Source organism: Silene latifolia, chromosome 6, assembly GCF_048544455.1.
Source record: "Silene latifolia isolate original U9 population chromosome 6, ASM4854445v1, whole genome shotgun sequence".
Classification (NCBI taxonomy): Eukaryota; Viridiplantae; Streptophyta; class Magnoliopsida; order Caryophyllales; family Caryophyllaceae; genus Silene; species Silene latifolia.
Genome location: NC_133531.1, coordinates 6,303,865 through 6,323,171, shown reverse-complemented (window position 1 = coordinate 6,323,171; position 19,307 = coordinate 6,303,865). Strand labels below are relative to the sequence as shown.

The 19,307-nt window shown below is 38.1% G+C and overlaps 3 protein-coding genes across 7 annotated transcripts in view; 1 reads left to right on the top strand and 2 right to left on the bottom strand.

Moving 5' to 3' along the window:
- The window catches only part of LOC141586182 (ribonuclease 1-like), an 84,443-nt gene that overhangs the window by 41,779 nt on the left and 23,357 nt on the right, over window positions 1-19,307 (top strand). The window contains exon 3 of one of the 2 annotated variants that reach the window (XR_012519477.1): window positions 4,596-5,144. The exons of the other annotated variant lie outside the window; for it this stretch is intronic. The gene's annotated coding sequence lies outside the window, so the exon portion shown is untranslated. Of the gene's footprint in view, window positions 1-4,595; window positions 5,145-19,307 lie in introns of those variants that run through there. 2 annotated transcript variants of the gene reach the window in all.
- On the bottom strand, window positions 870-7,702 carry LOC141586181 (F-box/kelch-repeat protein At3g23880-like). Its single transcript, XM_074407327.1, has 3 exons — window positions 7,506-7,702; window positions 3,313-6,845; window positions 870-2,748 (listed from the first exon to the last, which is right to left on the bottom strand). Exon 3 carries the CDS (start codon window positions 2,412-2,414, stop codon window positions 1,113-1,115), a length of 1,302 nt encoding a protein of 433 aa, XP_074263428.1. The 5' UTR covers window positions 2,415-2,748; window positions 3,313-6,845; window positions 7,506-7,702; the 3' UTR covers window positions 870-1,112.
- Window positions 10,939-18,111, bottom strand: LOC141586178 (F-box/kelch-repeat protein At3g23880-like). 4 transcript variants are annotated; one of them, XM_074407321.1, is made up of 3 exons: window positions 17,875-18,111; window positions 14,318-17,070; window positions 10,939-13,132 (listed from the first exon to the last, which is right to left on the bottom strand). In XM_074407321.1, exons 2-3 carry the CDS (start codon window positions 14,366-14,368, stop codon window positions 11,885-11,887), a joined length of 1,299 nt encoding a protein of 432 aa, XP_074263422.1. In that variant the 5' UTR covers window positions 14,369-17,070; window positions 17,875-18,111; the 3' UTR covers window positions 10,939-11,884. The 4 variants fall into 4 exon arrangements, with proteins under 4 accessions (XP_074263422.1, XP_074263421.1, XP_074263420.1 ...); XM_074407320.1 differs by having other exon boundaries at window positions 14,318-17,222; window positions 17,875-18,091; XM_074407319.1 differs by lacking the exon at window positions 10,939-13,132 and having other exon boundaries at window positions 15,569-17,403; window positions 17,875-18,057.

The following is a 19,307-nucleotide window of genomic DNA, read 5'->3' as shown; positions in this document are numbered from 1 at the left end:
CTAATACGCACAAAATTTGCATGGGACGTTAGACGTCCCAATCACTTATATGCATACAATCATTATATAAAGACGCTTGTGCTGATCATTAAACATCCGAGCCAATATAAAGCCATTAGTAATACACATTTATATTATATTTATAATTATTATTATTATGATATCTGTCCCGATTATTTGTTTACCTTTGATTAAATCTCTTTCTAAAAATGAAAAAAAGATGATTATCCTTGCTAAGAACGAAACACAGATGATTCAGACACGACCAAAACCCTCCTTTAGCTGCATGATTTTGGTCCAATCTAGGCCTCCAAACTTATGTTAATCCCAGTTCGAGCCCAATAATTTGCGACAACGATACAGGATCGTACGTCCAAGTCCATGCTCCAAAAATCCATTTGGATCGGCCAACATACTTTAAGACGGATCTTCATTGGAAGAATGAATTTGACATTCTAGATAGAAATCTTTTTTTTTTTCCGGCAATTGGTAAGCAAGAACGTCTTACATATTAACCGCTCTTCTAGCTAACTTATGAGCTACTTTATTACAATTTCTAGATATCATGAAATCTTACCCGTGCGAAACTAATAGCATGCTTTAAAATTTAAACTACTCGGCAAACTGACATGTTTATTTATGTTTTAATCGGAGTAATATTTCTATGTGAACTCTATGTCGAAGATCAGTCTATATGTTTACGTATTTATGTTGATGACGCGATTAGCGATTAAATGATAAATTCTCTTTGGCCTTTATCCTGTATCAATAAATTCCACAGTTTACATGAACTGAATATTCTGTTTATCAAAAGTCAGTACAGTAAACACTGAACTTTGTGTTTGCAAATTGCAATATAGCCATTGATAAAAATTGAAGTTACTCGATCGGAAGAAAAATTGAGCAATGCATGCAGAAGAGAAATTGTAGCAAGTCAGACATAAGATTTGAGAACATCAGGGCAAAGTTAAAAAAAAAATAGAGTATACACACACCACTCTCAATATACATGCCACTCTCACTATAAGACTGTCTTACATAAAATCGTCTCGTACAAGACTAGTTACAGGAATTACATAACATGAAGGTAGAAATTTGCAGCTGGAAGCCTGCTACACTGACTTGACTCGCTTGAGCGTGGTAAAGGTTTCGACATAGTCCAAAATCCCAAGAGTCCCACGAATGCCTTCAAATGTTAAGTCAGTCATTCCATAGATATCATGATTTTGAACATGACGAATATGACGATGTTTATCAACGCCAACTGAGAGGAGTTGTCCCTTCCAATCATCAAAAAAAATCCGGTCATCGTAAGGGGTCCCAACAGGAGCCCAACCATTGACCCCTTGGAATCTATATAGTTTGACCCAAGAATTTTCGACACCATATTCCGTCATCATCCAAACTTCAACATCATTCCCATCAAAAGTACCCACAGCACACGAAACGGCTGCAATAGTGTCTTTGAGCACCCACACACTCCAATACAGTCTGAGATGTGTCCGGAGTGGTGGTCCCTTCATTAATCGCAAAACATCAGTACTCGTGTCAAATGCCAGGACAAAATAGCAACCATCATCCCTATGCCGCAGAGAGCAAGCCCAGTGAAAGACTCCATTGAGCAGGCAATGAGAAATAGGCGGGTCGCATTCCATTAGCGGAAAAGGGGGGAATGCACCTTCAAATAATGGATGCGGATTGTCATGGCAGTTGAGAAAACAAACAGTTATCCAAGTATTGGAGGCATGATTATACACCCTGAGATGCCAACGTCGATCAAAGCCCGTATACCCATCTTCCCATTGGCAGATAACAACCACCTTATAGTCACTAGTTGCATGATCAAAACCAAATCCAATGTTCAAACTTTTAGGTTGTTGCTCGTGATATTGCATTAAAGAATAATCTTTGAAACCCGAAAAATGCATTGGAAAAGGAAAGGAAATTTGAGGGTAAATGTGTTTGTACTCTCTAGTTGCCGGGTTCCACAGTGTCAAGGTGCCAACCCACTTATCAACCAAACTTCTGTATATGCAATAAATTCCATTAATCGGTCCAAATATTTTGATCCGCCTAAGAAAACTTTTAGGACCAACACCACCGTTTTCCTCTACATCTTCATCAACACCTTCTTCCTCAAAAAATGGCGGCCATTCAAGATCTTCTTGTTTTTCAAGGGTGTGACTATCAAGGACAGATATGACATGAGTTTTGGTAGTTGGATCTTTGCGGTAACAAAGGAGTTTACTGCTCCTCCTAGTTTCGGAAAGATGACGGTGGTCGTCCACAAATTGAGGGTTTTGAATGACAGAACGCCAATGTTTGCAAACACATTTGAAACGCAAAAGAGATTTTACCGGTAATTGTACCAAAATTTGGATCACCAATTCTTCCGGCAACTCCATGTCTAGCATATTGGTCTATAACACCCACAAGCTTGAGATAATTGTAATAGACACAAAATAAATTGTCTCACAAATTCAAAATCCCCAAAACCTTCCTCAGCAAGTATCCTAAGAGACCGTTTCGCACTAAGGCAAAAAGAATAGATAAACTAAATTAATAAGCACAAATCATGTGAGAAGTCTTTCATAAGCAATACTGGAAGAGATCGTCAAACAGATAACGAAACTCAAGGAAAGGGAAGGGTATAATTAAAACATGGGTATGTCAATGTTCAGAAATCATAAAAAAAATGAAAGAATACTTTGCCATCTAAATCACATAAAATCATAAAATCAAGATATTCTAACAAATAATAATCACATACCAATATGAAGAGAAATGATACGAGTATTCAAAACCGCGAGTTCATGGTGTCATGGCTGTAAGTCTGCAACCCAACTTTTTTCCAGCAAGCATAATCTTCCTCCCTACTGTAATTATGATAATTTCTAACTTTGATTGATGGGTTTTTACGTTTTCATTTCAATCCATTTCCATGACTTTTTTTTTTAAAAGAATGTATGATGCTTTCAAAGAATATGTATAATTTCACGGGTAAATCAAGGATCTTAAACTTTAATATGACAACTTGACTAACGTTTTTTCGCTATTTTCACACTCTTTGAAGGGATAAGGATCCTTTACTCATTCAAAGTAAGGAAAAAGTGATTTCTTGCCTCCAAAGATGGTTGACGAGAACAAATCATTGATGAAATGGTCATGTCTATCTTACCAATTCAATAGAAGTATAAAACAAAGAGATAAAAAAGGCAGGAGGACAGAAAAAAAAAAAAAAACCGAAAAGAAGGATTGAGAAACAAAAATTGTCAAATTAAAAAGTTTCATATAAAAATTAAAAAGTGAAGCAATCTCGGGCGTATCATATTTGTCGATGGTCTAATGAGATTAAAGAACTGAATCATCATCCATACCTCAACATCATTTTGATTATCGAAAGTACCTGGAGCACACGAAACCGCTGCAATAGTGTCTTTGAGCACCCACACACTCCAATGTAGTCTGGGATGTGTTGGGATTGGTGGTCTCTTCATTAATTGCAGAACATCAGTACTCATGTCAAATGCCGGGACAGTATAGCAACTACCACTGAAATACTGTAGAAATAAGCGGGTCGTCTTCCATCAGTGGAAAAGGCGGAAATGAACCTTCAAATAACGGATGTGGATCATCAATGCAGTTGAGAAAATAAACAGTTCTCCAAGTATCAGAGGCATTATTATATACCCTGAGAAGCCAACGGCGATCATCGCCCGTATCTTTATCTTCCCATTGGGAGATAACCACCACCTTATAGGCATTAGCTGCATGATCAAAACCAAACCCAATGTTCCAACTTTGAGGTCGTTGCTCGTGAAATTTTATTAAAGAGTAATCTTTGAAACCCAACAAATGCATTGGAAAAGGAAACGCAATTTGGGGGTGAATGTGTTTGTACTCTCGAGTTGCCGGGTTCCACAGGGTCAAGGTGCCAACCCACTTATTAATCAAACTTCTGAATATGCAGTAAATTCCATTAACAGGTCCAAATATTTTGATTCGCCTAAGAAAACTTTCAGGACCATCATAACCTTCTTCCACTACATCTTCACCTTCCTCCTCAATAAATGGCGGCCATTCAAGATCTTCTTGTGTTTCAAGGGTGTGACGATCAAGTGCAGATATGACATGAATTTCAGTAGTTGGGTCTTTGCGGTAACACAGGAGTTTACTGCTCCTCCTGGTTTCGGAAAGATGACGGTGGTTGTCCACAAAATGAGGGCTTTGAATGACAGAAAACCAATGTTTGCAGATACATTTGAAACGCAAAAGGGATTTTACCGGTAATAGTACCAAAATTTGGATCAACAATTCTTCGTGCAACTCCATGTCTAGCATATAGGTCTAAAAATGACAGTCTGTATTGCTACAGATGAGCAAGAAATCAATCGTCTCACAAATTCACAATCCCCCAAACTTTTCCCAGTAAGTATCCTTACTGAGAGACCGTTTCACACTAAGACAAAAACAAAAGATAAACTAAATTAATAACTACCCATCATGTGAGAGGTCTTTCATAAGCAGTACTGGGAGAGATCGTCGCACAGATAATGAAATTCAAGGAAGGGGAAGGGTATAAGTGTATAACTAAGAGAAACATGGCTATGTTGGACCAAACGGCGTATTTCACGAGGTCGCTACATTGGAAGAATGAATTTGACATTCTCACCATAATGAACAAGTCTGGTACGCATCTTGCAAACTACGAGTAATATGTTTACGCTCCTATAACAATGGTTTTTATATGTGAATTCCATGTCCAGGTCTTAACCCTGGAGGAAGTTACCAGGAAAACGCTATCGAAACGGCCATTGAAAGCCAAGTTAAATCGGACATAGTACTCGTGTGTGCAAGCAAGACGCCTAACCCTAAACAACAATACCTGGTGGAAGTTCAAATCTGTGTTGATCGTCTGGGAACCCAGGCTGCGCCAGCAATGGGTCTCACGGGCGGAAAGCAATGTGACACCAACATTCTGATTACAATAGCTGCATAATAATCTCAGTAAAACAGTAAGTAATGGAGAAATAGTCAGTTGATAAGCTGCCTAGTACAGAGTGATAAATAATGGTGTAATAATTTCAGTAAATGAACAACTTTCTATGTGAAAACAAAAACCGAGAGGTTCCGACTTTGAATCAGTTGAGGCCATTGCAAACCAAGTGGTTCTGACTTTGAAACCAGTTGATCCGAGTCATTCGTGGCTTAATAAATCATAAACCAAGACTAGAGAGTCAGTAAATCCTTAACTCATTGAAAAAGAAAGTTTCAGTACAAAGAGTAAAAGAAAAAAATAAAGACTGCATAAACCTACGCCGCAACATTGTCCTCAACTGATTTGCTACACTACACATGCTCTATGGTAGCCCGAATGAGATAAAAGAACTCCAATGTTAGACTCACATTCCCAATATCTATGCAATCATTAACCCTATGAATAAATAAGGAATTCATAAAGGTTTACGTTGATCTCATTACATAAGACCGTCTAACACAGGACTCACTCACTGATATGACACCACATGAAGATAGGATATGCGGCTTGTAGTTGACTACACTGGCTTAAGTAGTTAAGACTTAAGTGTAGTAAGGGTCTCCACGTAATCCAAAATCCCAAGAGTCCCACGGATGCCGTTAGGCGTTGGGTAAGTCATTCCATAGACATCATGTTCTTTAACTTGATGATCTTCATCAACTCCCGACGAGATGAGATGACCACTCTCATCATCAAAGAAAACCCGGTGATCAAAAGGGATCCCAACAGGAGTCCAATTGCTAACTCCATTAAATTTAAAAAGCATGACCCAAGAATCGTCTACGCCATATTCCATCATCCTCTATTCCTCCATACCTTAATATCTCTCAGAGGATCATTCAAAGAATCATTCAAAGGATCATATGTAGAAATAATCGCAGCAATAGTGTCTTTGAGCACCCATACACTCGAGTACACTACGAGATGACACGGGATAGGTGGTCCTTTCATTAATCGCAAAACATCACTAGTCATGTCAAATGCAAGGACAGCATTGAAACTATCATTACCAAGGCCAACTTTACAAGCTCAGTGAAACACTCCATTGAGCAGGCAATGAGAAATAGGGGGATCGTATTTCATTTGTGGAAAAGGGGGGAATGAACCTTCAAATAACGGATGTGGATCGACTAAGCGGTTGAGACTATAAACAGTTCTCCAAGTATCCGAGGCATGGTCATATACCCTGAGATGCCAACACCTTATAGTCATTAGTTGTATGATCAAACCCAAATCCGATGTTCAGACATACAGGCTCTTGCTGATGAAATTGCATTAAAGCGTAATCTTTAAAACCCAACAAATGCATTGGAAAAGGAAACGAGATTTGGGGATGAATGTGTTTATACTCTCGAGTTGCCGGGTTCCACAGAGTCAAGGTGCCAACCCACCTATCAATCAAACTTCTGAATATGCAATAAATTCCATTAACAGGTCCAAATATTTTGATTCGCCTAAGAAAACTTGTAGGACCGGTATAACCTTCTTCCACCACCAAAGGGGGCCATTCTACATCTTCATCGAACCCTTCTTCCTCCAAAAATGGGGGCCATTCTAGATCTTCAAGTTTTTCAAGGGTGTGACGATCAACAACGGATATGACATAAGTTTCAGTGACGGGGTCTTTGCGGTAACACAACAGTTTACCACTCCTCCTGGTTTCAGAAAGACGACAGTGGTACTCTACGAATTGAGGGCTTTGAATGACAGAAAGCCAATGCTTGCACACACATTTGAAACGCAAAAGGGATTTTACGGGTAATAATACAAAAATTAGGATCAGCAATTCATCCGGCAACTCCATATTCTGGAATATCAAAATGAGTAAGTAAGCAACATAACCTGAAATTAAATATTTCGTACAACACTACTGCCAAGTGTCCAGGGCTCTGGCAAATTGCAGGGTAAGGGCCGAAGGGGGTCGGTTATACATAGACATAATCTTCGGAGTTGTTTGATTGCCTTTTAAAATTATGGAACTCCAATCCCTAGGTAAGTGAGAGTACCGACATGAATTGAAGTTCCCACGTTCAACCAAACAACATTTATACAATTACGTGATTTTCAAGTTCATATGAATTTAATCTTCCCGGGAATTCTATCTTACTACGGCGAACAAAACGATTCCTTAGTTTCGCTACATAGAGAGACTGTTACTATATGAACCAAAATGAAAATTGGGTTGAGTATTACATCGAATACATCAAACATTACCACCACAAAATTTACAGCAATCATTTTTCATATGAATGACACTATCAGACAGCAATGGACAGGTGAATTGTATCCCAAAACCATGATTAATAACAAACGAATACGATGATAAATCTCCGTCCCGATCAATTGTTTAACTTTGATTAAAAAATCACTTATAAATAATATAAAAGGCAAACAAATAATTGAGACCGACCGAGTAGCATATAACAATAGCATGATTGAAGAGATTATTAGATAAAAACACACATACCAATTTCAGGAATTGAAGAAATGGATTATACTGGCACAATTATGATATCATTCCTTTGTTCGCCAACCCCTCATTTTATCATGCTTCTTGTTAGTAATTTAGTATTCGGGTATTAATGTGCCTTAATAGGGTGGGATGGGAGTAAGAATCCACTCTATTTTCTACCATTTTCTTTCTATTTACTTCCATTTTTTCTTGCAAAATAACCGAGTGAGGAGTTTTTAGTTGCACAAATTTATCGTAAGACGGATTCTTTTAATTGGGCTGAGCATCGGCCCCAAACCAGATCGGCGCAAAAATCGAAGAACACTAATTGTTTAATAAGGCGGTCTTATAGTATAAGACCAGCCCATTCCTGGATAGTGATAGGGCGCCACCGGGTGACGCCCAAATTGGGTGCCACCCTCTCACAACAATTCTTTATTGAAGGGGTCCCCACTCACCCCATGTGAGAGGGTGGCGCCCAAATTGGGTGTCACCCGGTGGCGCCCTTTCATTTTCCTTAACTATAAGCCCCAACTATTATGTTAAGATTAATTTAAGCCCATAAACCCCCTGCACTTCTCATACCTTCATCACTCCTTCATCTCCCTCATGGCCTCATCCCACGTTCCTCTTAAGGCCTTTAATGCTTTAAGTCAATCTGAACCTTACCTCGGAATCATCATCCTCAACTAACGCTCGGAAAGTCGTAATCATCATAGCCAACCTTGTTTCCGTGCAAACCCCCTAAATATACATCTTAAAGTCGTGAGTTTTTAACGTAAGACTCTAAGTAGTCAAAGTACCGGTTATTATATTGAAATCCTACTTTGTAAAAACTGAAGCAAACCTCTTAAAACACTGAGTATTCAAATTAAAATTAGTAGTCACTAGACTAAAAACCTTAAGTATTTAAAAGAACAAGAACTCTGACAACAAAGTCTGAAAACTTTAAAAACTTGAAAACTAAAATTACAGGCTTTGAAATCAAAACTCTTAGTTATTAAATTAAGTTTTCGGGTCAATAAAATAAACATTTGTTGGAAATATAAATTAGTATTTGAGCTAATTTAAAAACCATCATCTTTGCTTAAAATCTCAATGCTCACACTTAAAAACCATGAATTTTCAACTTAAAACACCTGGTTGTCAAAAGTTGAAGCATCAAGTTTTCTTCTTAAGATCTTGTACTTTCTTTCATCAAATTCTGAACCTTGATACTTGGTGATCGGTAGCATCGTTGTTGCTGACATTTTTTTTGTGTTAATTAATTGCTATGTGGAGAGAGAGATTGGGTATTTAGAGGGCGGTAAAGGTGGTGGAATGGTGGTTGCAGATGAGATAGGGCGGAATGGCGGATAGGATACATAACGCGTGGCGGTATCGATGGACGATGATGATGTTTAACGGTGAGGTTGCTTGGAACTGGCCATGGCCCATGAGTTCTCAAATTATTTTCCCTGATTATAACTTTTTTATTGGGTTATTTCTCTTATTGGGTCCATCCTATGCTATAGGACGGTCCTATAGGAGAGTTGCTAATCGAAGAAATAGATTTAGTGGACCGAAAACCAGGCCTACAAGTTTTGGTCCTGGATCGGACCAATTCCGAATTTTTTGGTTCGGTCCGGTTATTAACTTTTTTTTTTTTTGTTTTTTTTGGTGTAAAAGAGGGGCGAACCCCGAAAACTAGTTATTAACTATTACACGGGGAATAGCAACCGCAAAAATGTCTTCTCAAAGGATAGGACGAAGAGCGATAGGTGGAGAGTCTAAATAAGTAACAGAAGTACTAGATGTGAATATGTGATGCCCTGATTTGCAAGCCAGTCGCTTGCTCTATTCGCTTCTTCCTGTTTTTAACTAAAAGGGATCAAAAGTACAATTTGTTGCTATTTAGTATAGGATTATTGAATTTAAATTCATCAAATAAAATAAAATAGGTATTTGAATTTTTGTTATTGTTCCGGGTGTAATTCCAGAGCAGATGTTTGTTACCACTCGTAGCTAGTAGAATGATGTCCTTGCTTGAATCCTCCTTGCAGTCTCCTGAAACGATGAACAAACTGAGGGCTCGACTTTGGCCGAGCGTACTCACTCCGACGCTCAAGTCAGTGAACTTAGAGAGAGGTGGTTATAACTTGGCTAAGAGTATTTTGTAGAGAGATAAGGAAGATATTACCAGATGAATAGTGGTTATTAGGTCAATTTGTGGATCCTTTCCTCAATGAAGGTTGAGGAGTATTTATAGGCATTCACCTTTTGTCACGTAGTGGCCAAATGGCTGTCAGGTGAAAAGACCGTTATACCCTCGGCCGATGGACCTGTGGCAGGCTCGCCGAGGGTCTTGGATATGAGTACGCAGATTTGTGTCCCGGCTGGCGAGTTGTCTGGCCGAGACCCGGGTGACTGGCCGATGGGCTTCACCGGCTAGACTGTCTAAGTCGCTGACTTTGCTGTGGATACCCTTGACCTTGCTCAATATGTTGACTTGGTCATCGGTGCAGAATATGCCCCATCAGTTATAATTATAATTGAGTTTATAGTGAGATTCTAGCATAAAATATTTGATTCATTTGATTCAGACCTAAAATGATCGATCTTGAATCGGACCAAATCGAAAACCGTAACTTCAAATAATAAGGACTATAGACCGGGTCTAAAAGAATTCAGTCCGGGTTTAGTCTAGAGTCTAGACCAAATGTTTAACACCAAATGAGGTTATAAGATTGATTTGTCCCATATCGAGAAAATACGAGACTTGTGATATGTTTATGGAAATATTGACAAGAATAATCTCATCTTTCACCTATCTTCTCCAAATAATCCCACCTTTAGTTAATCCCATAATAATCCAGCATTGTACTCTATCCTCTCAAAACAAGCCATACAAAAACTTACCTGCAATAATAGGTCATGTGACCATTTCTCGCCCTTCACTCTTTTAATTTCCTTTAAGTACCTCATCTTTAACCTCCTCCGTCTCCCTTCATTCATTACATAATAACAAGGTCTTTGTGTGTGAGACACTCTTATAAGCTCACACACTTACAAGACGTTCTAGAAGTAATTCGCCCCCCTAACGATAAATTGTGACATCACACACAATATCAAATTAGTGTGCTTGCAACGTTGCCTATGAAAACGATATATAACAAACATGACGTCTACTAATACGCACAAAATTTGTCCCGATTCATACAATCACTATATAAAGACGCTTGTGCTGATCACTAAACATCCGAGCCAATATGAAGCCATTAGTAATACACATTTATATTATAATTATTATTATTATTATTATGATATCTGTCCCGATTATTTGTTTACCTTTGATAAAATCTCTTTCTAAAAATGAAAAAAAGATGATTATCCCTTGCTAAGAACGAAACACAGATAATTAAGACACAACCAAAACCCTACTTTAGCAGCATGGTTTTGGTTCAATCTAGGCCTCCAAACTTATGTTAATCCCGGTTCGAGCCAAATAATTTGCGACAACGATACAGGATCGTACGTCCAAGTCCATGCTCCAAAAATCCATTTGGATCGGCCAACATACTTTAAGACGGATCTTCACTGGAAAAATAAATTTGACATTCCAGTTAGAAATCTTTTTTTTTTTCAGCAATTGGTAAGCAAGAACGTCTTACATATTAACCGCTCTTATGAGCTACTTTATTACAATTTCTAGATATCATGAAATCGAATGGTTTGCAAATCTTACCCTGGTGAAACTAATAGCATGCTTTAAAATTTAAATTACTTGGCAAACTGACATGTTTATTTATGTTTTAATGGGAGTAATATTTCTATGTGAATTTTATGTCGAAGTTTGAATCCTGGTGGAAACTACACAGAAAGTGCAATCAAAAGTGACCATGAAAGTCGAAAGACAAGTTAAATTCGACATAGTATTCAAGTTCTTAAGCAAGAAGCCTCTACATACGGGATGGCGGATGAAGCCAAATTCTGATCGAGAAGTCAGTAACTCGCGCTATATCTTGCGCTGCAGAGGGGCACCAAGGCGGAAACTAATGTAGTAACTTTTAATTCCGCTTTCCGTGTAGTTTCCACCAGGCAAACATATTAGTACTCCAAGATCATCAATCTATATGTTTATGTATTAATGTTGACACAATGCCTCAAATTACACAGTTTAGATGAACTTTGAATATACCAGAAATTTTGAAAAGAAAAATCGACTTCAAATTCAGTTATATTTGCAATTTGCACAAAATTATCCGAGTATTACAAAAATGAACTGCTTCCTGACTTTGTTTAACCTGGCTACGAACAGATCGCGACATACTTTCTACAGTTCTACCTGCACCAATGCAGGTCAGACCAGACAGCCTAGGTAACATTATCCTGAACAAGACAACTGATTTGCTACACTACACTGGTTTTAACGTCGTAAGTGTTTCCACGTATTTCAAAATCCCAAGAGACCCGCAAATGCCATGAGAGGTTGAGCCTCTCATTCCATACATACGATGTTTTTTCACACAATAATCGTCATCCATTCCCAATGAAACGAGTTGTCCATTCTGATCATCAAAGAAAACCCGGTCATCATAAGGAATCCCTACAGGACTCCAACCATTAATCCCTCGGAATTTAAACATTTTGGCCCAAGAATTCTCAACACCGTATTCCATCATCATCCATACCTCGACATCTTCAGAAGAAGGATAGTCCAAGTAATGACTAGAAATCCCGGCTATAGTGTCTTTGAGCTCCCACACACTCCAGTAAAGCGGGAAATTTGTCGGGAGAGGAGGTCCCTTCATTAGATGCAAAGCCTCACTTGTCATGTCGAATGCAAGGATGTTATAGCAATCATTCGACTTGCAGCAAGCCCAATGAAAAACACCATTGCGCAGACAATGAGAAACAGGTGGGTCTGATATGAGTAACGGAAAAGGGGGGTCTAAACCTTCGAATGCTGGATGTGGATCGTCAACAGAGTTAAGAAAATAAACAATTCTCCAAGTATCAGAGGCATGATTATAAACCCTGAGATGCCAATGTTGATCTTCACCCGTATCGAAGTCCCCCCATTGGCAGATCACCACCACCTTATAGTCATTAGTTGTATGATCAAAACCAAACCCAATGTTGAAACTTTCGGGAAAGCAAACTTGGGGGTGAATGTGTTTGTACTCTCTAGTTGCCGGGTTCCATAGAGTCAAGGTGCCAACCCACTTATCAATCAAACTCCGGAATATGCAATAAATTCCGTTCACCGGGCCGAATATCTTGATTCGCCTATGAGAAATTTCGTTAAGCTCAATACCTTCTTCCTTCCAAAATGGCGGCCATTTTGGATTTTCATCAAGACAAGGCCATTCTGGATATTCAACACCTTCTTCTTGGAAAAATGGGGGCCATTCAAGATCTTCAAGTTCTTCAAAGGTGTGACGGTCAACGACAGATATGACATAAGTTTTGGTAACAGGGTGTTTGCTGTAACACAGGAACCTATCCCTCCTGGTGTCGGAGAGACGATAGTGGCTTTCTATGAAGTGACGGCTTTGTATGACAGAAAGCCAATGTTTGCAGACACATTTTAAACGCAGAAGGGATTTTACTGGTAATAGTACCAAAATCAGAATCACCAATTCTTCCGGCAACTTCATCTTCTGGAATTTCAGACAGAGTAAACAACATAATCAGGTCTCGCATGATATAAACACAATAGATTCTTATTTGTGAGAGTCACAAGTTTTTTAAATATTGTTAAAAGGAAAGGGGCCGCGCGACATCACAAGGTTCTAACCGTCACACTATGTCACTATACCATTACCACCACACAAAATTCAACAATTGTAGTTAACATAAATGACGTAAGAATCACACTCCCTCTGCCTCAAACCCTTTAATTAAAATACGCTCTCACAAAAAAAAAAAAAAAAAAAAAAAAGATTGGGACAAGGAGAGTACTCAAAAATATAATTGAGGAAGCTATCTACAATAGATGGGTAGCAATTCAGCATTTCAAAAAACATAGTCGAAGATTCTAAACTCAACATAGGTATAGCAAATTTCAGAAATTAATCAAAATCACATAACATCGTAAAATGTCGATACTATCAAATACTCTGTAATAAACAACATACGAATTTCACGAGGAATTATAATTCAAATCCGCAAGGTATTATTATCGTGATCATCAACGCCGGGAAAGCCAGATTTTTTATTTTATTTTATAGAATAATAAGAGTGTAATTATTTATTTATTTTTTCTAAATTGAAAGTGAAAATTTCCCTGATCTGAGTTTGTATTTCATTCTCAATTTATACAAATCCTAGAAGTATGAATACAATAAATACTATAACTCTGGGAAATTACAAAATTACACTATGCACAATACTAACTACACTATATACAATGCAATGGGAATTGGGCAAGGACTATGGGGAATAGCATATAATCCGGATAGCTTGAACGAAATTTTAATAGTTAAACGAATGCCAATGAAGTTCAATTCAAATACGTATTTGATTTATACTCAGCCGATTAGAATGATCTGCAAACTACATCAATCGGCCATGTTGTGCCAGGAGTCCCAACAGACATTACTCTCATTTACGAGAAAGTCGTCTATGCAGTATGCCCCCAACTGAACTGCTTCAAACTTTAGCTTAACTCTTACCTAGAACTCAGTTTCAGTTGATCAATCGAAACTGACACTTAACTTTGAATTCGCAAGCGACTTAATCATCTTCCCCTATCATATAACGTATATACAGAACAACAGAATATGTTTTATACTAACTCTGAGGGCAAAGTTTCAAGATAAGAAAAACAAGATAAATAAACTTACCACTAACACTCCGCGTCTCCGCCACTGCTCTTCATACAGCTTTGATAGCATTGTCTTCAATCACTATAAAATCTTGTGACCATAACCAACTACAACTCATAACAACTCGGAGCCAGATATCTATTCAATCAACTTAACCTGTTTGTGTACGACATGACAGAGGAGTTTAAAAAGTTTTCACGTGTGAAACTAACTCATTAATATCCCTAAAATTAACTCAGTTAACATACGGAGTATAAGACTGTCTTACATAAGATCGTCTCATACAAGACTAGTTAAAGGATGACATAACAGGATGGTAGAAATTTGCCTGCTAAACTGACTTGAGCGTGGTAAGGGTTTCGACGTAGTCCAAAATCCCAAGAGTCCCACGAATGCCTTCACTCGTTGAGTAAGTCGTTCCATAGACATCATGTTTTTGAACTTGACGATGCTTATCAGAGCCAACTGAGAGGAGCTGTCCATTCCAATCATCAAAAAAAAATCCTCTCATCGCAAAGGGTCCCAATAGGAGACCAACCATTAACCCCTTCGAATCTATATAGAATGGCCCAAGAAGTTTCGACACCATATTCCATCATCATCCATACCACAACATCATTCCGATCATGGGAAGTACCCACACCACATGAAACCGCTGCAATAGTCTCTTTGAGCACCCACACACTACAATGCCGTCTGAGATGTGTTGGGAGTGGTGGTCCCTTCATTAATCACACCCTATGTTTACGCTCCTATAACAATGGTTTTTATATGTGAATTCCATGTCCAGGTCTTAACCCTGGAGGAAGTTACCAGGAAAACGCTATCAAAACGGCCATTGAAAGCCAAGTTTAATCGGACATAGTACTCGTGTGTGCAAGCAAGACGCCTAACCCTAAACAACAATACCTGGTGGAAGTTCAAATCTGTGTTGATCGTCTGGGAACTCAGGTTACGTCTTGCGCAGCAATGGGTCTCACGGGAGGAAAGCAATGTGACACTAACATTCTGATTACAATAGCTGCATAATAATCTCAGTAAAACAGTAAGTAATGGAGAAATAGTATCAGTTGATAAGCTGCCTAGTACAGAGTGATAAATAATGGTGTAATAATTTCAGTAAATGATCAACTTTCTATGTGAAAACAAAAACCGTGAGGTTCCGACTTTGAATCAGTTGAGGCCATTGCAAACCAAGTGGTTCTGACTTTGAAACCAGTTGATCCGAGTCATTCGTGGCTTAATAAATCATAAACCAAGACTAGAGAGTTAGTAAATCCTTAACTCACTGAAAAACAAAGAGTTTCAGTACAAAGTGTAAAAGAAAAAAATAAAGACTGCATAAACCTACGTCGCAATTCAACATTGTCCTCAACTGATTTGCTACACTACACAGGCTCTATGGTAGCCCGAATGAGATAAAAGAACTCCAATGTTAGACTCACATTCCCAATATCTATGCAATCATCAACCCTATGAATAAATAAGGAATTCATAAAGGTCTACGTTGATCTCATAATATAAGACCGTCTAACACAGGACTCACTCACTGATATGACACCACATGAAGATAGGATATGCGGCTTGTAGCTGACTACACTGGCTTAAGTAGTTAAGACTTAAGTGTAGTAAGGGTCTCCACGTAATCCAAAATCCCAAGAGTCCCACGGATGCCGTTATGCGTTGAGTAAGTCATTCCATAGACATCATGTTCTTTAACTTGATGATCTTCATCAACGCCCAGCGAGATGAGATGACCACTCTCATCATCAAAGAAAACCCGGTCATCAAAAGGGATCCCAACAGGAGTCCAATTGCTAACTCCATTAAATTTAAAAAGCATGACCCAAGAATCATCTACGCCATATTCCATCATCATCCATACCTTAATATCTCTCAGAGGATCATTCAAAGAATCATTCAAAGGATCATATGTAGAAATAACCGCAGCAATAGTGTCTTTGAGCACCCATACACTCGAGTGCACTACGAGATGACACGGGATAGGTGGTCCTTTCATTAATCGCAAAACATCACTAGTCATGTCAAATGCAAGGACAGCATTGAAACTATCATTACCAAGGCCAACAGAACAAGCCCAGTGAAACACTCCATTGAGCAGGCAGTGAGAAATAGGCGGATCGTAATTCATTTGTGGAAAAGGGGGGAATGAACCTTCAAATAACGGATGTGGATCGACTAAGCGGTTGAGAGAATAAACAGTTCTCCAAGTATCCGAGGCATGGTTATATACCCTGAGATGCCAGCGTACATCCTCGCCCATTTCCTCATCATGCCATTGGCAGATCACCACCACCTTATAGTCATTAGTTGTATGATCAAAACCAAACCCGATGTTCAAACATACAGGCTCTTGCTGATGAAATTGCATTAAAGCATAATCTTTAAAACCCAACAAATGCATTGGAAATGGAAAAGAGATTTGGGGGTGAATGTGTTTATACTCTCGAGTTGCCGGGTTCCACAGAGTCAAGGTTCCAACCCACCTATCAATCAAACTTCTGAATATGCAATAAATTCCATTAACTGGTCCAAATATTTTGATTCGCCTAAGAAAACTTGTAGGACCGGTATAACCCTCTTCCACCTCGAAAGGGGGCCATTCTACATCTTCATCGAAACCTTCTTCCTCCAAAAATGGGGGCCATTCTAGATCTTCAAGTTTTTCAAGGGTGTGACGATCAACGATGGATATGACATAAGTTTCAGTGACGGGGTCTTTGCGGTAACACAAGAGTTTACCACTCCTCCTGGTTTCAGAAAGACGACAGTGGTACTTTACGAATTGAGGGCTTTGAATGAGAGTAAGCCAATGTTTGCAGACACATTTGAAACGCAAAAGGGATTTTACGGGTAATAATACAAAAATTAGGATCAACAATTCATCCGGCAACTCCATATTCTGGAATATCAAAATCAGCAAGTAAGCAACATAACCTGAAATTAAATATTCCGTACAGCTCTATTGCCAAGTGTCCAGGGCTCTCGCAAATTGCAGGGTAAGGGCCGAAGGGGGTCGGTTATACATAGACATAATCTTCGGAGTTGTTTGATTGCCTTTTAAAATTATGGAACTCCAATCCCTAGGTAAGTGAGAGTACCGACATGAATTGAAGTTCCCACGTTCAACCAAACAACATTTATACAATTACGTGATTTTCAAGTTCATATGAATTTAATCTTCCCGGGAATTCTATCTTACTACGGCGAACAAAACGATTCCTTAGTTTCGCTACATAGAGAGACTGTTACTGTATGAACCAAAATGAAAATTGGGTTGAGTATTACATCGAATACATCAAACATTACCACCACAAAATTTACAGCAATCATTTTTATATGAATGACACTTTCAGACAGCAATAGATAAGTGCATTGTATCCCAAAACCATGAATATGTAAATCTTCATCCCGATCATTTGTTTAACTTTGATTAAAATATCACATATAAATATGTAATATAAAAGGTAAACAAATGATTGAAACAGACGGGTAGGCGGTAGCATATAAACAATAGCATAATTGAAGAGATTATTAGATCAAAACACACATACCAATTTCAGGAATTGAAGAAATGGATTATACTGCCACAATTATGATATCATTCCTTTGTTCGCCAACCCCTCATTTTATCATGCTTCTTGTAACTTGTTAGTTTTCGGGTATTAATGCCTTAATAGGGTGGAATGGGACTATGGGGGTAAGAATCCACTCTATTTTCTAGAGAAAAATGATCATACATCGGATGTACTACATCCAACTTTTTTATTTTTTGAGCATATAAGTATATTTTTTTGAGCTTATTACCTCAAACTTTATTTGTTTTCGAGCATATGTGTATTTTTTTGAGCATATTAAAGTTTATATGTTAGATTTTAATATTTTTTCCGTCAAAACTAAAATTTAACTATATTTATATGTAATATTTTTGAGTTTTATTGTAATTTTTTAGAGCTTAATATTTAAGTGAATAAATTCAGAAACTTCATAGTGAAACTCAAAAACTTTAAAACAAAACTCAAAAACTTTATTATAATGCTCAAAAACTATAGAACTGGAGGTAGTACATCAGATGTATAATCCTCTTATTGCTATTTTCTACCATTTTCTTTCTATTTACTTCCATTTTTTCTTGCAAAATAACCGAGTGAGGGGTTTTTAGTTACACAAATTTATAGTAAAACGGATTTTTTTAATTGGGCCGCTCCAAACCAGATCGGCGCAAAAATCGAGAAAAATAGATTTACTGGACCGAAAACCAGGCCTACAAGTTTTGGTCCTGGATCGGACCAATTCCGAATTTTTTGGTTCGGTCCTGTTTTTAACTTTTTTTTTTTTTTTTTTTTTTTTGGTGCAATAGAGGGGCGAACCCCGAAAACTAGTTATTAACTATTACACGGGGAATAGCAACCCCAAAAATTTCCTCTCGAAGGATAGGACGAAGAGCGATAGGTGGAGAGTCTAAATAAGTAACAGAAGTACTAGATGTGATGCCCTGATTTGCAAGCCAGTCGCTTGCTCTATTCGTTTCTTTCTGTTTTTAACTAAAAGGGATCAAAAGTACAATTTGTTGCTATTTATTATAGGATTATTGAATTTAAATTCATCAAATCAAATAAAATAGGTATTTGAATTATTGGTATAATTATAATTGAGTTTATAGTGAGATTCTAGCATAAAATATTTGATTCATTTGATTCAGACCTAAAATGATCGGTCTTGAATCGGACCAAACCGAAAACCGTAACTTCAAATAATAAGGACTATGGAGCGGGTCTAAAAGAATTCAGTCCGGGTTCATTCTAGACCAAATGTTTAACACTCAATGAGGTTATAAGATTGATTTGTGTAACATCGAGAAAATAAAGGACCCTTGGATCCCGAGAACACAGTCTAGGCGAGTTATTTCGCCAAGAGGGGATGCTGACCCGGATATGGTTGTTGCAGAATTGTTCGATAATGGAGGACAAGGTTGGAATACACATTT